Source organism: Anabrus simplex, chromosome 1 (genome assembly GCF_040414725.1).
Source record: "Anabrus simplex isolate iqAnaSimp1 chromosome 1, ASM4041472v1, whole genome shotgun sequence".
NCBI classification, from domain to species: Eukaryota; Metazoa; Arthropoda; class Insecta; order Orthoptera; family Tettigoniidae; genus Anabrus; species Anabrus simplex.
In genome coordinates, this window is record NC_090265.1 from 606,285,446 (window position 1) to 606,305,676 (window position 20,231).

A 20,231-nucleotide genomic window follows, 5' to 3' on the forward strand; every position below is an offset into this window, starting at 1 on the left:
CGTCGTTGATACCAGCGATCTCACAAGTACGGCAGCACAATCGCTGTTGCACATGACCTCACACAGCAGGCCGCTTCAGTCACGCAAAAATCAGCTGATTGTGGATGGTTGTGTTTGTGATACACGTGGATAGTTAAATACACACTTTTGAAGATCACATCACTCAGTCCAGAAAGTGATTAAAGGGCTAGGTCTTGTGCTCTTTGAACACCAGCTTTTTGTTCACAAATGAGATTTCGAGTGCTTACTGCTAAGACATACATTAAAAGTACTCAGTACATACAGAGTGTATTGTTGTCTTGTGCTTCAACAATGAGCAGACCGAAAGTTTACATAACTCGCCCTGACTGCCCAAAAATAGCCATCGAGATGTTGAAGGAAAAGTAGATATCATTAGAATACTAGTTTAATTAAATACCAATAGTTGATAAGGCCGTATGGGAGGTTATATTTTCAAGTTAAATCTGATGATACCATAGTGTTTTATACTTACTACTACTCAGGAAGTCACCGCAAGTATCCCAGTGAAATTACACTCTAACGAACATTTTTTAAAACAAGGTCGTTTGTGGACTCAACTGTCTACTAGAATAAAGTTCTTCGAAATAATCATTATAAAATGTTCAAACTAAAACGTTAGTGTTTCCTAAAAGATTGCTCATTTTCTTTCAGCAGTCCAAAGATTTTAATACCGGTACCACTGATTCTCTTCTATGTTCTTGCATGAATGAGCACATGAACTTTTGTCTTTATTTCTGGGACATGTAGTACTTTTTTTCATGGCAACTTCATTGGGACTTTATATCTTCTTCATATCAGTTGCTACATCTTCAATGGCTCTAACAATATCCAAATAATGACAGTCAAGTATTTTACACGCTCTTGGAGCGTGGAAAACATTGCCATTCTTCTTCAGTTAGTCACCACTGATCTGCATTTAGGGCTGTCGCCCAACTGATATATTCCCTATCTGTTAACCTATACTTCTCACATAATAGTAATTCAGCCCAGTTACTTTTTCCTTGTTCTTTTCCCATCACTGATTAGTATGTATTGCAACTTACAATCATCTGATTATCAGTATTTCTTCTTCTTCTTAGCGTGCCTGTCCGCCTCGGACGTTGGCGATCTGGCTTTATCCATTGCAATTCGGAACAGTTATGCAGATGTTTTGTTGAACCAGGTTTTAAGGTTGTCGAGCCAGGAAATTCTTCTTCGCCCAGGAGATCTTTTTCCCTCTATTTTATCTTGAAGGATAAGTTGAAGCAGCTCATATCTTTTCTGATTCCTCATGATGTGTCCAAACTATTGTAGTTTATGACACTTGATGGTGTTGATCAGCTCTGGTCTCTCGTTAGCTCGGCGTAGAAGCTCAACGTTTGTAACATTCTGATTCCATGATATTCTCAAACTTCTTCTGTATAGCCAGAGTTCAAATCATCGTAGCCGGGACAAAACCTCCTATGTGATACTATTTTTGGAGATATACTGACCCGCAGCACATTATGTAGAGCGAGAATGCCTTGACAATATTCACACAATATTGCACCTTAGATGACAGAACCTTACCAGCCAGAGTTCTAAGTTAAAATATTTCATATAGGAGGTTTTGTCCCGGCAACGACAAAATGCTTCTAGTCTAGCAGTGCTGGCTTTTGTAAGGACCTATGTTTCCACACCATAAAAGAGAACTGAAAACACATAGCATCTAAGAAGGCGCATTTTGGTATCCGTGGTAAGGTTGTGATTCTTGAAGTTCGAGCTCATTGAGCTGAAAACACTCCTCGCTTTTCCAGTGCGACACTTTATCTCTTGTGAATTGTCCCATGCTTCATTGTGAAAAATTAAACAGGTCTGTTTAATTTTTATTTGGTTAATTCAGTTTTATCTGGCTGAAGATGGCCACTAAGTGGCTGAAACTAGTCCCAAGACTGATGTAATATCATTTACTTGATGTATTGAAAAGGTCTTGTCAATTTATTTCTTATAATTGCACTTCAGTATGGAACAAAAATGAAAGATATAGCTTATAATTATGCTGCCAACCAGGCAAAGAAGAAAGCCTTTCTATTTTTAGGCTTAAAAGTTAAAATAACCAAATTAAGCAACTATATGGATTTCCTAAAACAATTTATAGATAGATAGATAGATAGATAGATAGATAGATAGATAGATAGATAGATAGATAGATAAAGAATGGGTGAGCCCTGCCCGCAGGGCTCCACACGTAGGTCTGTGAAGACCCTTTGTGTCTTAAACGGGTTTGCCTAGTCCAGCCCTAGTGCTCCTATAAAGGGTACCAGTGTCCGGATGTTGGCATTCCTGATGTCTTCCAGGCTCACAAAATGTGAGCCAAGATATCGATGTCTAGTGCTTGCAAGAGTCTCGCACTGACACAACACATGCGCGGAGGTCTCTTCCTCCCTACCGCATCTTCTACACATCGGATCCTGGCTGATTTTCATGATGTGTAGGTGTCTCTGTAAGGTATTGTGTCCTGTCAACAGTCCAACTACCATTCGCATTCTGGTCCTATTCAAATTTATCAGGACCTTTTTATAACTTTGGCTCGGCCCTTTGATATCACGTGCCTGACTTGTTATGGTTAGCCTCTTCCAAATGTCTAAGTGAGACTAGTTTGTCCACTGGGATATTACCAGTTTCACGCTTTGGAGTGGCACTCCTAGGAAGGGCTCTGGTCCTATGAAAGGACCTTTTGAGCCTTGTTTCGCTAGTTTCTTCATTTGCACTGATACCTGTGTACCCAGGGACCCATAATAGGGTAACTGAGCTAAGTTCACACAGCTGATCTAACATCCTTTGGCATTCCCATACCATTTTTGATGTTGTTGTAACTGCGCATAGTGCTTTTAACGCTGCCTGGCTATCACTGCAAATGGTGATGCATCTTCTATGTCCAGGCATGTTCCATATATGTACAGCACAGGCCAGTATTGCATATACTTCGGCCTGGAAAACAGTAGCATATTTACCCATGGGAAAGGAGAGCCTTGTCTTAGGTCCCCAGACCCCGGCGCCTGTGCCCGTCTCTGTCCGCGAGCCATCTGTGTACCATGTACAGCCCCCAGACCTAAGACGGGCCCCAGCATCCGCGGCCCACTCCTCCCTTGTGGGTATAACCACTGTGAACTTATAATTCAGATTAAAACTAGGCTTCATCAGGTCCCCGATCATCATTGTCATCGGGCAGGTCTGGTGAAGCCTTGTAAGAATAGAAGCATGACCTCTATTCGGATTCTTGAAGGACCATCCTCCGAGTGACCAGAGGCGGTAAGCACTCGTTCCCGCTATTTCCTTAACATATAAATGTAAGGGGGGGAAAGACCTGGGATGGCCTCCATTGCACATAATGGTGTGGTATCCAGTGCCCCTGTTATTCCTAGACGCGCAAGTCTTTGAACACTGTTTAACTTAGTGGTCACAGTTTTACTCTCCGAACCTGGCCACCAAACTAAAGATGCAAAGGTGAATGTAGGCTGTACAATACAAATATAGAGCCACTGGACCACCTCAGGTCCTAGGCCCCAAGTCTTTGCGACGGCCCTGCGACAGGCCCACATAATCTTGTGAGCCTTATCCACCTTATAGTCTATATGTTTCTTCCAACTCAGTCTTGCCTCAAGGATTACCCCAAAGTACTTAACTGAGGTTGTCTTAACTAATATTTTCCCAAATAGGAAAGGCTCTGACAGTCCGTCTGTCCTCCTCCTCCTGGTAAATACCACGAGCTCCGTCTTGTCAGGATTAACCGAAAAGTCCGTGTCGTGGCACCATCTTTCCACCCTACGTAGGGAGCTCTGTACGAGCTCTGAAACCGTACTGGGGAAATTTCCCACCGCCATCAGGCTAATGTCATCTGCATAGGCTTGGGCGTAACATTTAACCTGGTAAGTAGTTCATCCACTACCAGACACCATAATGTTGGTGATAATACTCCTTCCTGTGGACACCCCGTGTCTATATTAGCTCTCAACATTGCTGCGTTGAGGGTAAACAGAACTTGATGGCGCTTCATTGAGGCCAGAATCCATTTTATGAGCATTCTGCTTACTCCTCTTCTCTCTAGACTAAGTTCTATGGAGCCCAAAGATGTGTAGTTAAAGGCCCATTCTATATCTAGGAATACCACCATAGCAAGTTGTTACTGATCCAAGGCGCTCTCCAGCCTAGAAACTAGCTGGTGTAGTGCCGTCTCAACTAACTTCCCTGGTTGGTATGCATGTTGATGAGGATGCAGGGGACAGTCTCTTAATATTTTCTCCCTGATATGTCTATCCACCAGTCTTTCCAAAGTCTTAAGAAGAAAAGACATTAGACTAATGGGTCTAGTATATGAAGACCTTCCGGGTTTAGGTATATACACTACCTTCGCCTGAGGCCACAAGGAGTACACGTACTCCATAGTGAGACAGGATCTAAAAATTCTGACCAGGTATGGTATAAGGACCGCACCCACTTCCTGAAGAAGTGCTGGGAAGATCCCATCCATTCCTGGGCTTTTATAAGGGGCAAAAGCTTCTAATGCCCACTTCACCCTTCTTGGGGTAACAATCTCTGCGGCTTCCTTCCAGCCACTTCTATCGGGTCTGAAGGATCCGCTCGATTCTACTTCACTATTTGTGACTACTGAACCTGGAAAGTGAGCATCAAGCAATAAGCTCAGGGTCTCCCCCTCTGTGGATGTATATCCGCCCGAAGGTGACTCCAGTGAGCCCAGCCTTGCCCTTCCATCCAAGGTTAGAATTTTACGAAGCCTTGCCGCTTCATGTTGACTCTCGATGGAGTCCCAAAACTGTCTCCAAGATTTCTTAGAAGTCTTTTTGACTTCTGACTTGTACATTCTTTGTGATTTATAAGAATCAAGACTTTCTTGATCCTGAAGTTCCCTGTATTTATTCCAGAGCCTTCGTGTGTTTCTCCTCAGGTGTTCAAGATAACTGTTCCACTTGAAGCTTCCTGTTACTCTTTTTGCCTTAACGACTGGGCAGTTTAATTCATAAGAGGTAACTAGTGTATGTGTGAGAAAGCTTGCACTGAGCTCCAGCTCCTCTTTGTTCTTAATTATATTTGAGGGTCCTCCTTCCAGTCCCCTCCTCACGTCCTCCCTAAAAGACGTCCAATTGGTCCGTCCAGGGTTTCTGTAAGATGGGATCTCGAAGGAGCCCTCTATGTGAAACGCAATGTGTCTATGATCTGACAAGGAAGGCTCCAACAAAACTTTCCAGTCTTTAAATTCCTGTATGATTTCCATGGAACCCAGGGTAAGATCTATGATCCCCTCACTCCTATTATTGATGAAGGTAGGGGTATCACCTATGTTCATGATCTCAAGATCAGTTGTACATAGAAATTCTATGAAATGCTCTCCCCTTTGGTTTGTGTATTTACTTCCCCAAATACTGTGATGAGCATTGGCAGCACAACCTACTATGACGTTAAGTCCTTGTTTCCTACAGTATATCACCAGTCTCTTGAACTCCTCCGGCGGGGGTGGAGATTCAGAGTCTCCTGGGAAATATGCAGAACAGACAACCAGGTCTCTTGGCTGTCTGCCCTCTTCATACCTCACTAGAACTGCTACAAGGTCTCTAGTAATGAAGCCCGGTATAGCCCAAGCGTTATGATCCTTAACTAGTATACATGCTCTAGGCTTCTCCTCCGCCACTCCACTGAATAGAGTGAAGCCTGCACATTTTAGTCCCATGATATGCCCCTGTCTAAGCCAGGGTTCTTGTATCAGGGTGACCGAAAACCTGCCTTTCTGGATACTTCTTATAAGTACCCTAGAGGCCGCTATACAATGTTGTATGTCTGCTTGTATGAAAGTAATCATTCCTTACTTTCATGCAATACTTTACCTTATGCGGTCTGTGGAACGTGCAGCTCCGTCTCCCACGATGAATCCTGAGGCTTGGCTGGTCCCGGCTCCTGTCCAGGCTCCCGCACTTCGCCCCTGCTAGTCTCAGTGTTGTCTGTGGTGGGGTTGGTCCTCTGCTTGTCGCATTTGCCCTGCACCAAGGTAGCAACATGAACGCCGCAGAAGATCTTCTTCCCCACCACTTTTTCCACATCTCTGGAGTCCATGCTGACCACAAGTCGGACACTTGTCTTCTCCTCCTTGCGGTCGTAGACTCTCCAGCTGTTGGGATTTAAGCCATGGTTCTGGCGTGCCATTCTTTCCAAAAGGACGTTGTTGTCCTTTGGTTGTCCTGGTATCCAGACCATGACTCTCTTATAGGAAAGGAGTTTATCCATGCCCATAATTGTGAGCCTGGCTCCTTCCCACGGTTGCATGTCTGTAACAAGACTAGAAAGCCATGCTCTGCGATAATGATGGCCGCACCTCTCGACAGATAGCAGTCCAGGAACTGAGGCTTAATGGGCCCCTGCTCCGGAAGCTCATCTATCAGATTGGTGATAGCCTCCTCCACAGACTCCACCTGTTTCTCAGTTAACTGCTGGTCAGGATATCCTGCAGGCACTATGGCCATCCTGATCCCAGCTTTAGCTATCCTGGCGCACTCCACCTTGGGTTTTTTGTGGGCCTGCCGATCTTCTTCTGGGGTTGCCCCCGACAGAAGTCATTTCCTCACTGGCGTCTTGGTGGGTGGAGTCCTCTGTGCTCTAGAAGCAGAGCCCTTTTCCGGGTCCCACCTCTTGTGCCCATTGGATCCCCCACAGTCGTCACTGTCATGGCAGTAGAAGGCCTCTCAGCTCCAGGAGTTAGGCCCTCTTTGGCCTGCTCCCGGGCCTTTAAAGCCTTCTTAGACCTCCTCTTCTCAGCGCCGGAGCGCTGTTTCTTCTTCTTCTTCTTCTTCTGGACTGGAAGATTACCCACTTCTAGAGTGAGTTCTCTTACTGTCGAGGTCGTACTATCCGAGGGTATCTCCGAAGAGTCCCCATCGGTTGTTGTTGAACTGGTGTTTCTCTCGGAGGCCCCAGAGGAGCTCTCCAGTTTTTGGGTGGCTACGGTACTCGCGTAGGTCCCACGAGTAGCTAGGGAAATATAATGTCCGCCCAGGCAGAGCCCCGCATACCCGGGTAAGGCTACTTACTTCGAGAGGGCGCCAAGTATCTCGAAGGCTCCGTTCAAGACACATCTCCCATGTGCCATGCACCCCATCGGCACGGGTCGTGTTACACCTTAGGGTTGGGTGGTGCTTTAGCTTCCTCCTCCTTGTATAACAAATGGTTACCCAATAGGGCTCCATTCGGCATCGCAAGAAAGGTGCTACTAGTCCCCCTCACCACGCAGAGGATCTTCAGTTGAAGAGGGTAACCGAGGTTATCCCCCTACCATTGAAGAAGCACACACGAGGGTGAAACAATGTATAACCTATGATTTGACATCTAATTTTCTCAAAGTTAATACTGAGAAACACAGATTCTATTTTCAAACTATGAAAACTCGAATGTTATAATTATTCCTGCAACATTATCTTTGTCTGGTATACATATGTTTTAGTTATCACATAATCTGTTTAATTTTTATTTGGCTAAAGATGGCCCAAGTGGCTGAAACTAGTCCCAAGACTGATGTAATATCATTTACTTGATATATTGTATTGAAAAGGTTGACCCTCTTGTCCATTTATTTCTTATAATTGCACTTCAGTACGGAACAAAAATGAAATTTATAGTTTATAAATAGTTAAGGGGCCAAGAATGTTAACAGCCTCACAGTCTGTAAGTACGGTCAACATTTCCACATAATTCAGAGATGCACGACCCAAGAGACGATGTAACAGACCCTTTACTATTTGGATGATGCACTCCCACCATCCACTCCACCATGCAGCAGAAGGAGGGTTAAGTTTCCAATCTATTCTCATGACCGAAGATTCTATAGGAATCTTCCTCCAATCGAGTTCCGTGAATAGATTCTCACTGCCGACAAAATTGGTTCCATTGTCACTGTAGACAGTTTGAGGATGACCATGTCTTGCAATAAATCTTCTTAAAGCCTGCACAAACTCCGCAGTCGATAGGGATGTCACTAATTCAAAATGTACTGCTCTGTAAATGGTACAGGGGAAGACACTATCCAAGCCATTTTCCTACAGCTTAAATGTAGAGGTCCTGCCAAGTCAATTCCAACACCCTCAAACACTGTGGCGTCTCTCACTCTATTTTCAGGAAGAGGAGCTGGTTCAGTTTCAGTCTTCTTTACACTACAAACCTTGTACATCTGACACATGTCGAAAGAACCTTGCAAATCGTTCTCCTTCCCTTAAGAATCCAGAATCGTTCACGTAGAACAGAATTTGCACCCCAGCATGGGACTGTCTTATTGTTTCATAATTATCATGGCAACCAATTCATGTTTATTAGGCAACAAGATAGGGGTTTAAAGTCATTTTCATCACAGCGTTTCGTTATTCTAGTTTTGACTTGAAGTATACCTTCTTCATCCTCAAATATACATAAGGTTCTGAAATCAGATTTCTCTCGGTGAGAGAACGCTTCACTATGTACCAATTTCAGCAGTTTCCTTCAAGTACAGACAACTTTGCCGAAGTATATCTTTCTTAGGTTTAATCCATGCTACCATTCTCATGATTCTACCGTACTTTGAACGAGGTACCATCTCCCTCCATCTTCAAAATAATGTTATCTGTGTACTGACAATTCCTTTTCTTCTTTCTTTGCACACTTCATTTTTATTGGAAGACGGGTCAGTATAGGGCTACCAATCTTTGGTGAGTTTCAGACATTGGTCCCTCCTGACATTTACCTTCCAACAACAGTGCTGCTGTGCATCCTCTCGAGGGAAGTTCTATAGGGTTTTCTGTTCCAGAGACATGGTTCCAACAAGTTGTATCAGAAGGGGTCCTTATTTCCTTCACTCTATTCACCACAGATGTTCCCCATGTGTCCCTCCTTATCCAGCAAAGAGCAGTTGACAAATCTGTCCAGTAATAGGTGGTTACATCTACCAAATTCAAACTCTTTCACTGATTCAGTTAGCTGGACTCCAATACAACATGCCAATAACTCCAGTCTTGGCATCGTTTTGCCCTTCAGGTGTGCCACATGAGATTTAGCTTACACAAGTTGGACATTCACCTCCAGGTCATTTTCAGATAGCAGGAATACTGCTGAGGCATATGCAGTAGGTGTGTAAACTCCAAGTCGCTCGGTTCAAACAATTTGTAAATCGTGTAGGAATTCTTACTTTTGTCAAAATCTCTTATGTCTTTCAAACACCTTTCAAATTTTTTTTCTTGTTTCGCCACTCAACTCTGCATCCCAGCTTGTCGTCATCTGCCAAAATTCTTGTAACAGGAGTTTAGGGATAATTTTAAGATGGCATGCGAACCTGATGGGATCAAACAAACTGTGCGCGAGAGCTAGCATGTTTTTTTTTTTTTTTTTTTCATTTCATGATCTTCGTCTCATGGCACTTCATTTCAATCTTTTCACAGGACAAGACATCATCCTGTCGATCCCATACCAGGCCCAGTACAAAAATAGTCCTATCTCTTAATATAGTTTCTTGCTGCAAGAAGGTATTCTCTCAGCCTCGAAGGTCGAATTGTGCCCTGGCTAATAAATGTCCGAACTCATCAACAAATTTATGTAACTCTTCCAGTGTGTTAACACAGATTACACTGTTGTCTACATGGAAAGACTTTCTCAGTTTTTTTGTGGTTTCTCTGAAGTCTCAGGAACTCTTCAAACGGAAAGCCAATACCACTCCTAACAGAAAGGGGCTGTAGTTGAGTCCAAAGACTACTTGCCGATGACAAAAGATCTTAAGCCTTTTCTTAACAAAATCCTTCCACCATAAAAACCCTGTCGCAGTCATCCTTATTAACAGTAATTTGTAGAAATGCCTTTATAGTGTGACACTATTCCTATTTCATTCTCATGAAATCTATTAAGGATAGAGGGTACTGTATTACTTCCGTAAGATTTGGTTCCTTTTCCAAGCATTCATTGAGAGAGGAAGGAATCCTTAGTTCTACAGGAAGCATCGAAGACAGGTCTCAGAATTGTCGGTGAGTTCTCTTTGAAGACACTTTGGTAAGGCAAGTAATACTTGATGGTCTTTATTTCTTCTTCTGCAACCTCCTCGAGATACCTTCACAAAGCCAGTCATTAAAAACAGCTTCATAAGCTTGAAAGTTGCCTTCTCTAACTAGTCAGTCGGTTGCAGAAATACACCTTTTTTTGGCCAGTTCTTTGTTTCGTCTCAAGTACTGGTGACTTTCTACCCAAGGAAGTGTCGCTTCATATCATCCTTCTTCATCAAATTTTAAGGTTTCTTGAAAGTGCGTGAGAGCAGCTAACTCCATTTCCTCCCTAGTTTTGGTTTCTTTGGGGCGTTTATGCCAATAGCGTCCAATCTCCAAAGCTCTGCTATGGACACACTTTGGATAAACATGAGAGTCCACATTGAAACAAAATTAGTTGTACTGTCTGTCAATAATCTTCCCATCACCGTCCACCTGAACAACGAAATGTCTCTGATTTCAGTTTATGGACATTGCCAACCATTAGTCTTCAGCTACATCGGCACCCAAAAAATTAAAGGTAATGAAAATCATTGCAAGTCCGTTGTGAATGTATCTTATAATAAATGTAAGAAATTTATTTCACTTCCACCTATTCAGTACAATTTAAAATGTTGACGTTTAAATTACAACATTATTAAAATGAGAGTTATATTACCTAAAAGGATTTCTATCTCTGGGATTCCTTATCCAAAGTCAGAAATCCTTATATTTTCTTCCTTCACCTCTTTCATCCATGGTCCATACTTCAGTCTTGGTATTTGTCCACAAATAACTTTTTGATCCAGTACTTGCATCTCAGTTGACTGATCATCTTCCAGACTGTTCAGAGTTATCTCATAAAGACGATGTTCTCCGTTACTTGTAAACATGTACAAATACAAATGTAAAATATCCATCAATTCAATACATCATATATTCAGATAAAATTATTACCTTGCAGCACATACTAGTACATGTTTCGTCCAATTATTGGTCATCTTCAGATAATGCCATCAGTACTTAAGTTCCAACAGGGCCAGCGGAGAGTAAATTGTCACCTAATTTCCAGATTCGTGTTCAGCTTCTTTCTCTTTGGTCTTTAATTTAATTCGGATTTTTCTTTGTTTTTAGATCTCACACGATTTAAGTGTTTTATACAGGTGTCAATAGCCTTGCCGTACCATACTATAGGAACGTATGTTTGGGGACGCATTTACGCACTTCTACAGAATAAAGTATTTAAGGTTCATTTTCCTTTACACATTCGCATAGAAAAATGAACACAACGAAAAGTGTTCCGATGAACTACATATCAGTATGTGGCTGGGAGGCGTGACCAGTCTTAAGAGAAATAATGGACAGGAAGAGCATTGGGAGTTACAAGGTTTTCTTAGTAAACCAACAATATGATGTATTGAATTGGTGGATCTTTTACATTTGTATTTGTACATGTTTAGTGATGTCAATATGGAACCAAAATGAAATTTTTAGTATGTGACTCTGTTACTTGTTTCAATTCCTCCAAAGATTGCATGGACCATTATTTCCCTTCATAAAGGTTTGTAACCCATCTCAGTCGCCGTCTTCTATATGATATACGATTGCTGGGACCCACTGTCAATAAGAGCCCTTACTATTCTCTCCTTTCCGTTTAATGTCACCTTCACTAACACTGTTTGAAATAAAACTTCTTTTACAATGCTCTGGGCATTCATTACAATACTATCCAGTTCACTTTCCCTTTTTTTTCATCTGTACCAGTAACCCTGCCTTTAACCATATCTCTATTCACTATCAGATTGGGACACATCACAATGACATATTTCTTTCCACATAAAAGACAGCACAGGTTAGCCTTGCAACTTTTTGCCCAGTGACCTAAGCTCAAACATGAGAAACAACATTTGCCCTCGGACAACTTCTTCTGTTTGTCTGTGAAACTCATCTGCTGAGCTTGAAAACATTTCTTGCTCTCATGAGCTTTCTTACAAAATATGCAGATTACTTATCTCTTCTCTTCGCACTTGGATGTAAACAACGAACTAGCATTTGGAGGGATTTCTACCTCAGTTCCATTCCTGTGTTTCTTAATTTGCCTTTTGATACTGGTCAACCCAAACCCAGCTTGTGCTAAAGTTATTCTTTCCTCACTCTGTATTCTTTCCTAAGAAACCCAAGCAGCTGTTCTAGCTTCCCAGAATGCGAGCGGACGTGTTCAGCACTTGATGTTGTCTGATTCCTTAGCCACACCCTAAGAAACTCTCCAGGAAGACAAGATTCCACCATTGGAAACAACATTGAGGCATATCTATCATGGGTCAATCCCATTGCTTCTAATCTATCTGATCTATCATATAATCCTAGAAGTGGTAGGTTAGTTCTCTCTATCTTGCCTATAGCCTTTTTTTTGTAACTAGTCCCAGTAGTTCCCTAACGTAGTATTCTATTAGCAGATCATCCCTTCCGAATCAGGTCTGAAGACGATCGATAGCATTCGGATAATTCTCACATGTAGGGGGAAAACTGTTCGCAGTCTCCCTAGCTTGACTGCCACTTACCCACTTACAGTACATTGTATCAGATACTGAAATTTGTCCTCCACCATTATCTCATTATCTTCGTGTATTTGTTTAAACTGGCTCCAAAAACTTGGCCAGTTCTTAACTTCCCCTGAGTTTAAGCAACTTGAGCATTTTCCGATTGTGTTCTGATTGTGATGATTAGCCCACACTTAGACCTCCCTGTACAGCCTCTGGTATTAGTAAAGTAACTTCTACTTTATTGTAATCTATCAGTTTCATGTCCGTATTGATACTTAGTATCTATAATCACAAAGAATGGGTACTGTCCACGTAATCAATACTTTATTATGTCTTGTTACTAAACAGTACCGGTTTCGACCTTCACAGAGGTCATCTTCAGCTGGTCATAAGATCTAAAGTTAACTTAAAATAATTTTAAAAACATTACTAAATCTAATGAAGAATGTCACATGATGTGAGTGATAAGATTAAAATATACAATATATAAAATATACAATGATATGATGTATCTTCTGGTTAAAAACAAGCGTCAAAATTCTATGACATGTATGTGTTACATAAATTTCTAGTGTACTGTTTGTGAGTAGTAGATAATTTGGTGAAATACAATTTCAACAAGTAAAATGTTTATGGCATTCTTGAAGTACACTTTGAAGTTCAGTTCATATTGGTGAATCGTTCTATGCATTCATTGGTATGTTTATACTAAACATTCTGGAACATTCTATGATATGGATGCAATAAAATTTATCAAATAATACATTAAAATACGAAAAAAATGTTCACATGATTCTTGCGGTACGTTTTGGAATTATATTAATTTTGTACATTCACATATATGTTTGTACCATTTTTAAAATCGGGATGACTGTATTAAAGAGGATATTAACTTTATCTGTAATTTCGTTCAAGTTATAATTTGGGTTTGCGTATTGATCTATAGTAATGTAAAATTCTTCCGTTATATTGAGCAGAGGGCCCTTGGGGATCATACTTAAAATCTGCATGTCGTTCTCAATATTTGTAAAATTATGCTTATAATCCTCGTTATGTTGAGCTATAGCCAAAAAGTGATTATGCTTTAAGGCGTTGATGTGTTCTTTGTAACGAATAAAGACGTTTCTGCCAGTACGTCCGACATAGCTAGCCTCACAACTGTCGCATTTCATTCAATATACTCCTGAACAACTGTACCTATTATTATCATTGACAGATTTGGCGTTATGTAAGATTTTAGCACTGTTGTGTGTGGTTTTGTATGCTATTTTTAGATTGCGTTTTTTGAAAATATTGGTTATGGAATGAACATGGGTATTATTAAATGTAAAAAGTACGTATTCCTTCTTGGAGTCGTTAGTTCTGGTTAGTCTTGATTTGTGTTGATATTTTATCTTTTGAATGATTCTATTGACCATTTCTCTATTAAATCCATTTTGATGGGCTATATCGTAAATCGTGTTTAATTCTTTTTTCAGCTCTTCTTGAGATAGAGGTATATTGAATGCTCTATGTATCATACTGTAATAAGCTGCCTTTTTGTGAGCGTTAGGCTGGATGGAATCTTTCCTTATTGTGTTGGAGGTTTGAGTAGGTTTTCTATATACTTGATATGTCAAGTGATCGTGGTGTCTAGTGACAGATATATCTAAATAATTCAAGGTGCAATCATTTTCTTTTTCTACTGTGAATTTTATATGTGGGTCTATTTTATTTAACTGTTCTAAAATATTTGTCTCATTGGTGAATCTATTGTCTATAACAACAAAAACGTCATCTACAAATCTGCACCAGAAAAATATGTTCTCAATTTTGCTTATTTCTTGGTGCTCTAAATGATCAATGTAGATTTCTGCCAGTATACCTGAAGCAGGAGATCCCATAGGAAGACACCTACATAAAAATAGTTAAAAAACAGAATCCAATATATATCAAGGAACCTCCCGAAGACACGCCCAGCCATGCTCCACCTCTCCCAATCGCTACCCCTATTGAACCTCCACTTCCCCTCTCTACCAACTCTACCTCACCTTCCCCAATCAATACCCCTCATGCCCCTCCACTTCCCCTCTCCGTTACCGCAAGTACTAGCCCTAGACGTACACGGAGCAGTACACGACGTGCTCCCTAACAGTACACATTCGACCAGTCAACAGGATTATGTAAGTAAACACTTATTCCACACGTTCATTAGACATTCCACTGAGAAAATTCTTATACTTCATTCTTCTCTGTTCTCGCAGATTACTGAATGTCCAACAACAAAACTACAAAGAGGGAGCATCTGCACCTACTCAATATCTTTTAACGAGATTAGTACCAAGAAAACTAATGACACACCATAATACTTTCATGTTCATTATTCAACATTCTGAATCATATGAACTTAAAAGAAAAACAACATACGTAGTTGAATATTCTAGAATGCTTGGTACAAACATATCTGTGAATGTACAAAATTAATATAATTCCAAAACGTACCGCAAGAATCATGTGAACATTATTTTCGTATTTTAATGTATTATTTGATCAATTTTATTGCATCCATATCATAGAATGTTCCAGAATGTATAGTATAAACATACCAATGAATGCATAGAACGATTCACCAATATGAACTGAACTTCAAAGTGTACTTCAAGAACGCCATAAACATTTTACTTGTTGAAATTGTATTTCACCAAATTATCTACTACTCACAAACAGTACACTAGAAATTTATGTAACACATACATGTCATAGAATTTTGATGCTTGTTTTTAACCAGAAGATACATCATATCATTGTATATTTTATATATTGTATATTTTAATCTTATCACTCACATCATGTGACATTCTTCATTAGAATCATAATCCTCGTTATGTTGAGCTATAGCCAAAAAGTGATTATGCTTTAAGGCGTTGATGTGTTCTTTGTAACGAATAAAGAAGTTTCTGTCAGTACATCCGACATAGCTAGCCTCACAACTGTCGCATTTCATTCAATATACTCCTGAACAACTGTACCTATTATTATCATTGACAGATTTGGCGTTATGCAAGATTTTAGCACTGTTGTGTGTGGTTCCATCATTTTGCGGCTTGAGTCATTTGTCACTAATCACTATCCAATTGCTCTTTCATACCTTGATTTGTCAGTACTGCAATCACTATGTCAGCTGTTGATCAAATGAGTGGAAAAAGAAAACGTACAGAGGTAACACTAGAAGATAAGTAATGTTTTCAAAATTATTTTAAGTTAACTTTAGATCTTATGACCAGCTGAAGATGACCGCTGTGAAGGTCGAAACCGGTACTGCTTAGTAACAAGACATAATAAAGTATTGATTAGGTGGACAGTACCCATTCTTTGTGATTATAGATACTTCTACTTTACGTCTTATTTCATCCAACTTATCCCGATAACTTTCTACCTCCACGTATTCTGCAACATAGGTTTCTTCACTTGTATTTAATAACAAATCTAGTACTTTTCATCCAGCAATGTGATTTCTGCAGCGAGCCTTTCCAACTTGATCATTGTTAATTTCACTGATTCACGATTAAACATTTTGGTTTTGATAGCATCATGAACTGCATTAAATGTTTTCATAAAAGAAACTTGTGCTGGCTTCTTTGCTTTAACTAACCTCTCCACAATTGGCGTTAAGTTGTTTCGTCTCTACGCATAAAATTAAACCAGTCCTGTCACGGTCGCCGTAAATGTCAAGGGACACTAATCTACCCGATTTCACAAGGAGACCTTAAAATAATTGTTCACTTTCATTACCTCATTTTTCTTTTCGACAACAACGAATAAACAAATACATCATAGAGGACAAAACAAAAGGGCACTCCTACTTACACACGTCAATGTGTCTGAGTCTGTCACAGTCACAACCAGAAGCTATGAATGCCGTTGCTTCTCACGCGATATAGAAGTGTTACCTGCTTACTGTTGTTGATGCATGAATATGCAATCCATACAAGGCTCGAAAAATTATTTTACTTGCTGGAAAGATTGTTACATCTGCCAAGTGGAGTAACAAGATGATCCCATATGAAAATGGAAATTGACTCATAAAACTAATCTGACATTCATGTTTGTCTATTTCAGATAATTAACTTACAGTAGAGTCTCAATTATCCGAGTTAATGTGGACCAAGACTTTCTTGGATAAGAAAAACTCTGATAAAATGGATGATTAACAAATTACTGTGTTTTGATTAGAAATTAGACACATTCTTTACTAATTGGACTTAGTAGAATAAGTCAGGTTATATGAAATCTAGGCATTTAATAGTAAAATACATATACTTTCCTTTTTAAAGCAGCGGTTTCACAATACTTAACAGTACACTGAAATCTTATAATATTGTACAAAAGTCTTTAACAGTCATCTTTCTTCTTCAGTCACCAACAGTCACTTCTCCAACACCTTAATCACTAGTCAGATTTTTAATGGTTTCACACGATCACAACTGTTTAAGCTTATCTTCTAGTGTTACCTCTGTACGTTTTCTTTTTCCACTCATTTGATCAACAGCTGACATAGTGATTGCAGTACTGACAAATCAACGTATGAAAGAGCAATTGGATAGTGATTAGTGACAAATGACTCAAGCCGCAAAATGATGGACCGAGCTCAATAGCTGCAGTCGCTTAATTGCGGCCAGTATCCAGTATTCAGGAGATAGTAGGTTCGAGCCCCACTGTCGGCAGCCCTGAAGATGATTTTCCGTGGTTTCCCATTTTCTTCCAGGCAAATGCTAGGGCTGTACCTAATTAAGGCCACGGCCGCTTCCTTCCCACTCCTAGCTCCTTCCTGCCCCATCGTCGCCATAAGACCTGTCTGTGTTGGTGCGACGTAAAACAACTTGCAAAATGATGGGGTCGTCGCATTGTGAATTCAGTTGGATGTCTATTAGAAGAGAGCAGTTAGTCTCGAGCCATGAAACAATTGAATTATTTGGCACAATGGAGTATGATCATTATTTAATTATTATTATAATAATTTTTAAAATTTTTTTTTTAATGGACTCGGATGACATGGAACCTCAATTAGTGTGGTGGTGACTCTACTGTACTTACTTACTGCTGCGGCCACTGGTACCTTTGCTGGTATTCGACCTTACAGACATAGTGCTACCCTTTATTTCTGTTGTTGCATCCTTCAGACCCATCTTTATATCTTTCCTGACCTTGTACTATCACCGGTGGCATATTCTGAGATGAAGACCTGGGCTACCACTAGATTTACATTACCTCTTTTCGATGTTTGGTTTAGTGAACGTCAAGCCTTCAGAGTTTTGAGCTGCAGCCAATTGCCAATGGAGAAGCCCGTTGTGTTGTCAAGACTGCTTCACGAGCTACTGCCCTGGCCTCTGCTACTGCGAATGCTCGACCCCTGATCAGTGGAGATGGTAGCCTGAGGTTTAGCAAATTAAACTCCTGTGGCTAAATGGATAGAATGATTGCCTTAGGTCCGATGGCCCCAGTTTAGTTTTCAGAATAAAAGAAAGTTAAAGTAAGCTCGTGTTCTCATCCCGAAGGGTTGCAGCTTTTTCATGCACACCCCCAATGGAGGTGAGCTGCATTACCATTTCATCCACTTACCAGTCCTCCTGCCATTCTTAAATTTCTGTCAGTTCCGGGAATCGAACCCGGGCTCCCGAGGACGGCAGCTAATAACACCAACCGTTATGCTACAGAGGTGGACAATTTTCAGAATCAAACCCCTCATATTGTTAATTCCCCTGGCTTGTGAACTGGGTGTTTATGACAGATGCCATGCACCATTATTTTTATTATTATTATTAAACAAAATATTGAATTTCACAGAGGTCGTACTCATCGTTCACTGGTTAATTATCTTCATCGGGAGATCAGTGGTGGTGTCCGATCCATGATCACAGGTTCAATTCCAACCAACAAAAGAGAACACTAAACCAGAAATATTGCATTTAATTTTAGCAAATCTTCTTCTTTTATGACCATATACTGTAGGATCACTTTAGTCAGTCTGTCGTGTAGGTCTCTTTGAAGGGATTGTTCGGGCTTTGCGGTTCTCCTAGTACTTCTTCAGACGCTCCGATCTTCATGCCCTTTCCTCAGTTGAAAATATGCGTGTTGTTGGTTTGTTTTGTGTAAGGGTTAAGCGGAGGTTTGTATTCTTGAGTTTTGTATTCAATTTTATCTTATTTGTGGTGTCTTCTGTTGTAAGGCCTATTTCCTTCAGATCCTCTCTTACTTCTCTGATCCATTTACATCCTGTTGTGGTATTTTTTGAGACGAGATTGTGTTGTACTAGTTGTTTCAGAAGTCTCGAACCCTGCATTCTCATGATATGTCCGAAGAATCCCAGTCTCCTCTTTCGCATAGTATCTGTAATGGGTTCTAGCTCTTTGTACATGACTTTGTTAGGTATTAACCGCCACTGTCCATTTTTCTGGTATTTTTTCTGGATGCAGGTTCTTCTTCCAATCCTCCTTTCAATTTTCTGAAGTCTGTCAGTCTTTGATTGTTTATTCAGATAAAAAAGTGTTTTTGCTGCATATGTAGCTACCGGTTTTATAATTGTGTTGTAGTGTTTTATTTTTGTATTTATTGATAGACATTTCTTTTTGTAGATATCCCATGTTAATTTTTGTGCTTTAGCTAATCTATTTGTTCTTGTTTGGATTGAGATTTTTTCATTTAGGTTATGTGTTATTACTTCTCCAAGATAATTAAATTGAGTTACTATTGTGATTGTATTACCATTTATGGTAACTTCTTTTAGTTGTGTTGGTTTTTGGGGCATAATTTCTGTTTTTTCAAGTGATATTTTGAGGCCAATTTTATTTGCAATGTTTTGAAGTTCTGATATCTGGTTTTTTGCTTCTTTTATGTCCACTGCTAGTAATGCTAAATCATCAGCAAAACCCACGCAATTTGTTTTGATTTTTCAGCCAGTCTTTATTTTGGGGGGACATTTCCTAAACCATTCTCTCATTACCATTTCTAGAGCACAATTAAATAATAGTGGTGAGAGCCCATCTCCCTGCCGTAGTCCAGTTTTAATTTCAAATGTCTCTGAAGTTTCACCCCTAAACTTCACTTTTGATTTGGTGTTGGTGAGAGTCAATTTCATCATGTTTATTAATTTGGGGTGTAGTCCAAGGTGTCTTAAAATTTTAAACAGAGATTCTCTATGGATGCAATCATAAGCTTTCTTGAAATCTACAAATGTTATCAACATATCTCTGTTTCTTCTCCTGTTATAGTCCATTATCAACTGAAGACTCATGATCTGATCAGGTCAGCTCCTCCAGGGTCTGAAACCTCCTTGATATTCTCCTAGTTCTTTCTCAAGTTGTAAACTTATCCTATTAAGGTTGATTATTGAAAATATTTTGTATGTCTAGAAGCAAGATTCCCCTGTAGTTATTAGTGTTGGTTTTGCTCCTTTTTTGTGAAGTGGGTGAAAGAGGGCTGTTGTCCAGTGTTCTGGTAGTTCTTCTTTAATCCAGATAGAGACAAGTTTTTGATGGAGGGCAACTTTTGCTGATGTTCCTGCATATTTCCAGATTTCTGCAAAGGTCTCATCTTCTCCTGGCGCTTTGTAGGTTTTTAATTTATTCAGAGCTTGGTGAACTTCCTTTATTGTGGGGGGGGGATTGATGTTCTCTGGTGGTGTTTTTATCGGGGT

The 20,231-nt window shown here is 40.1% G+C and overlaps 1 protein-coding gene across 2 annotated transcripts in view; it reads left to right on the forward strand.

Annotated features, from left to right (window-relative positions):
* The first annotated feature begins 90 nt into the window (after window positions 1-90).
* The window catches only part of LOC136857198 (glyoxylate reductase/hydroxypyruvate reductase), a 140,909-nt gene continuing 120,768 nt past the window's right edge, over window positions 91-20,231 (forward strand). The window contains exons 1-2 of one of the 2 annotated variants that reach the window (XM_068225090.1): window positions 94-383; window positions 10,501-10,557. Coding sequence is in view for 1 of the 2 variants with exons in the window: in XM_067135662.2 (XP_066991763.1) it covers window positions 229-383 (155 nt within the window). In the remaining variant the exon portion in view is untranslated. Of the gene's footprint in view, window positions 384-10,500; window positions 10,558-20,231 lie in introns of both variants that reach the window. The other variant, XM_067135662.2, reaches the window with a different exon arrangement.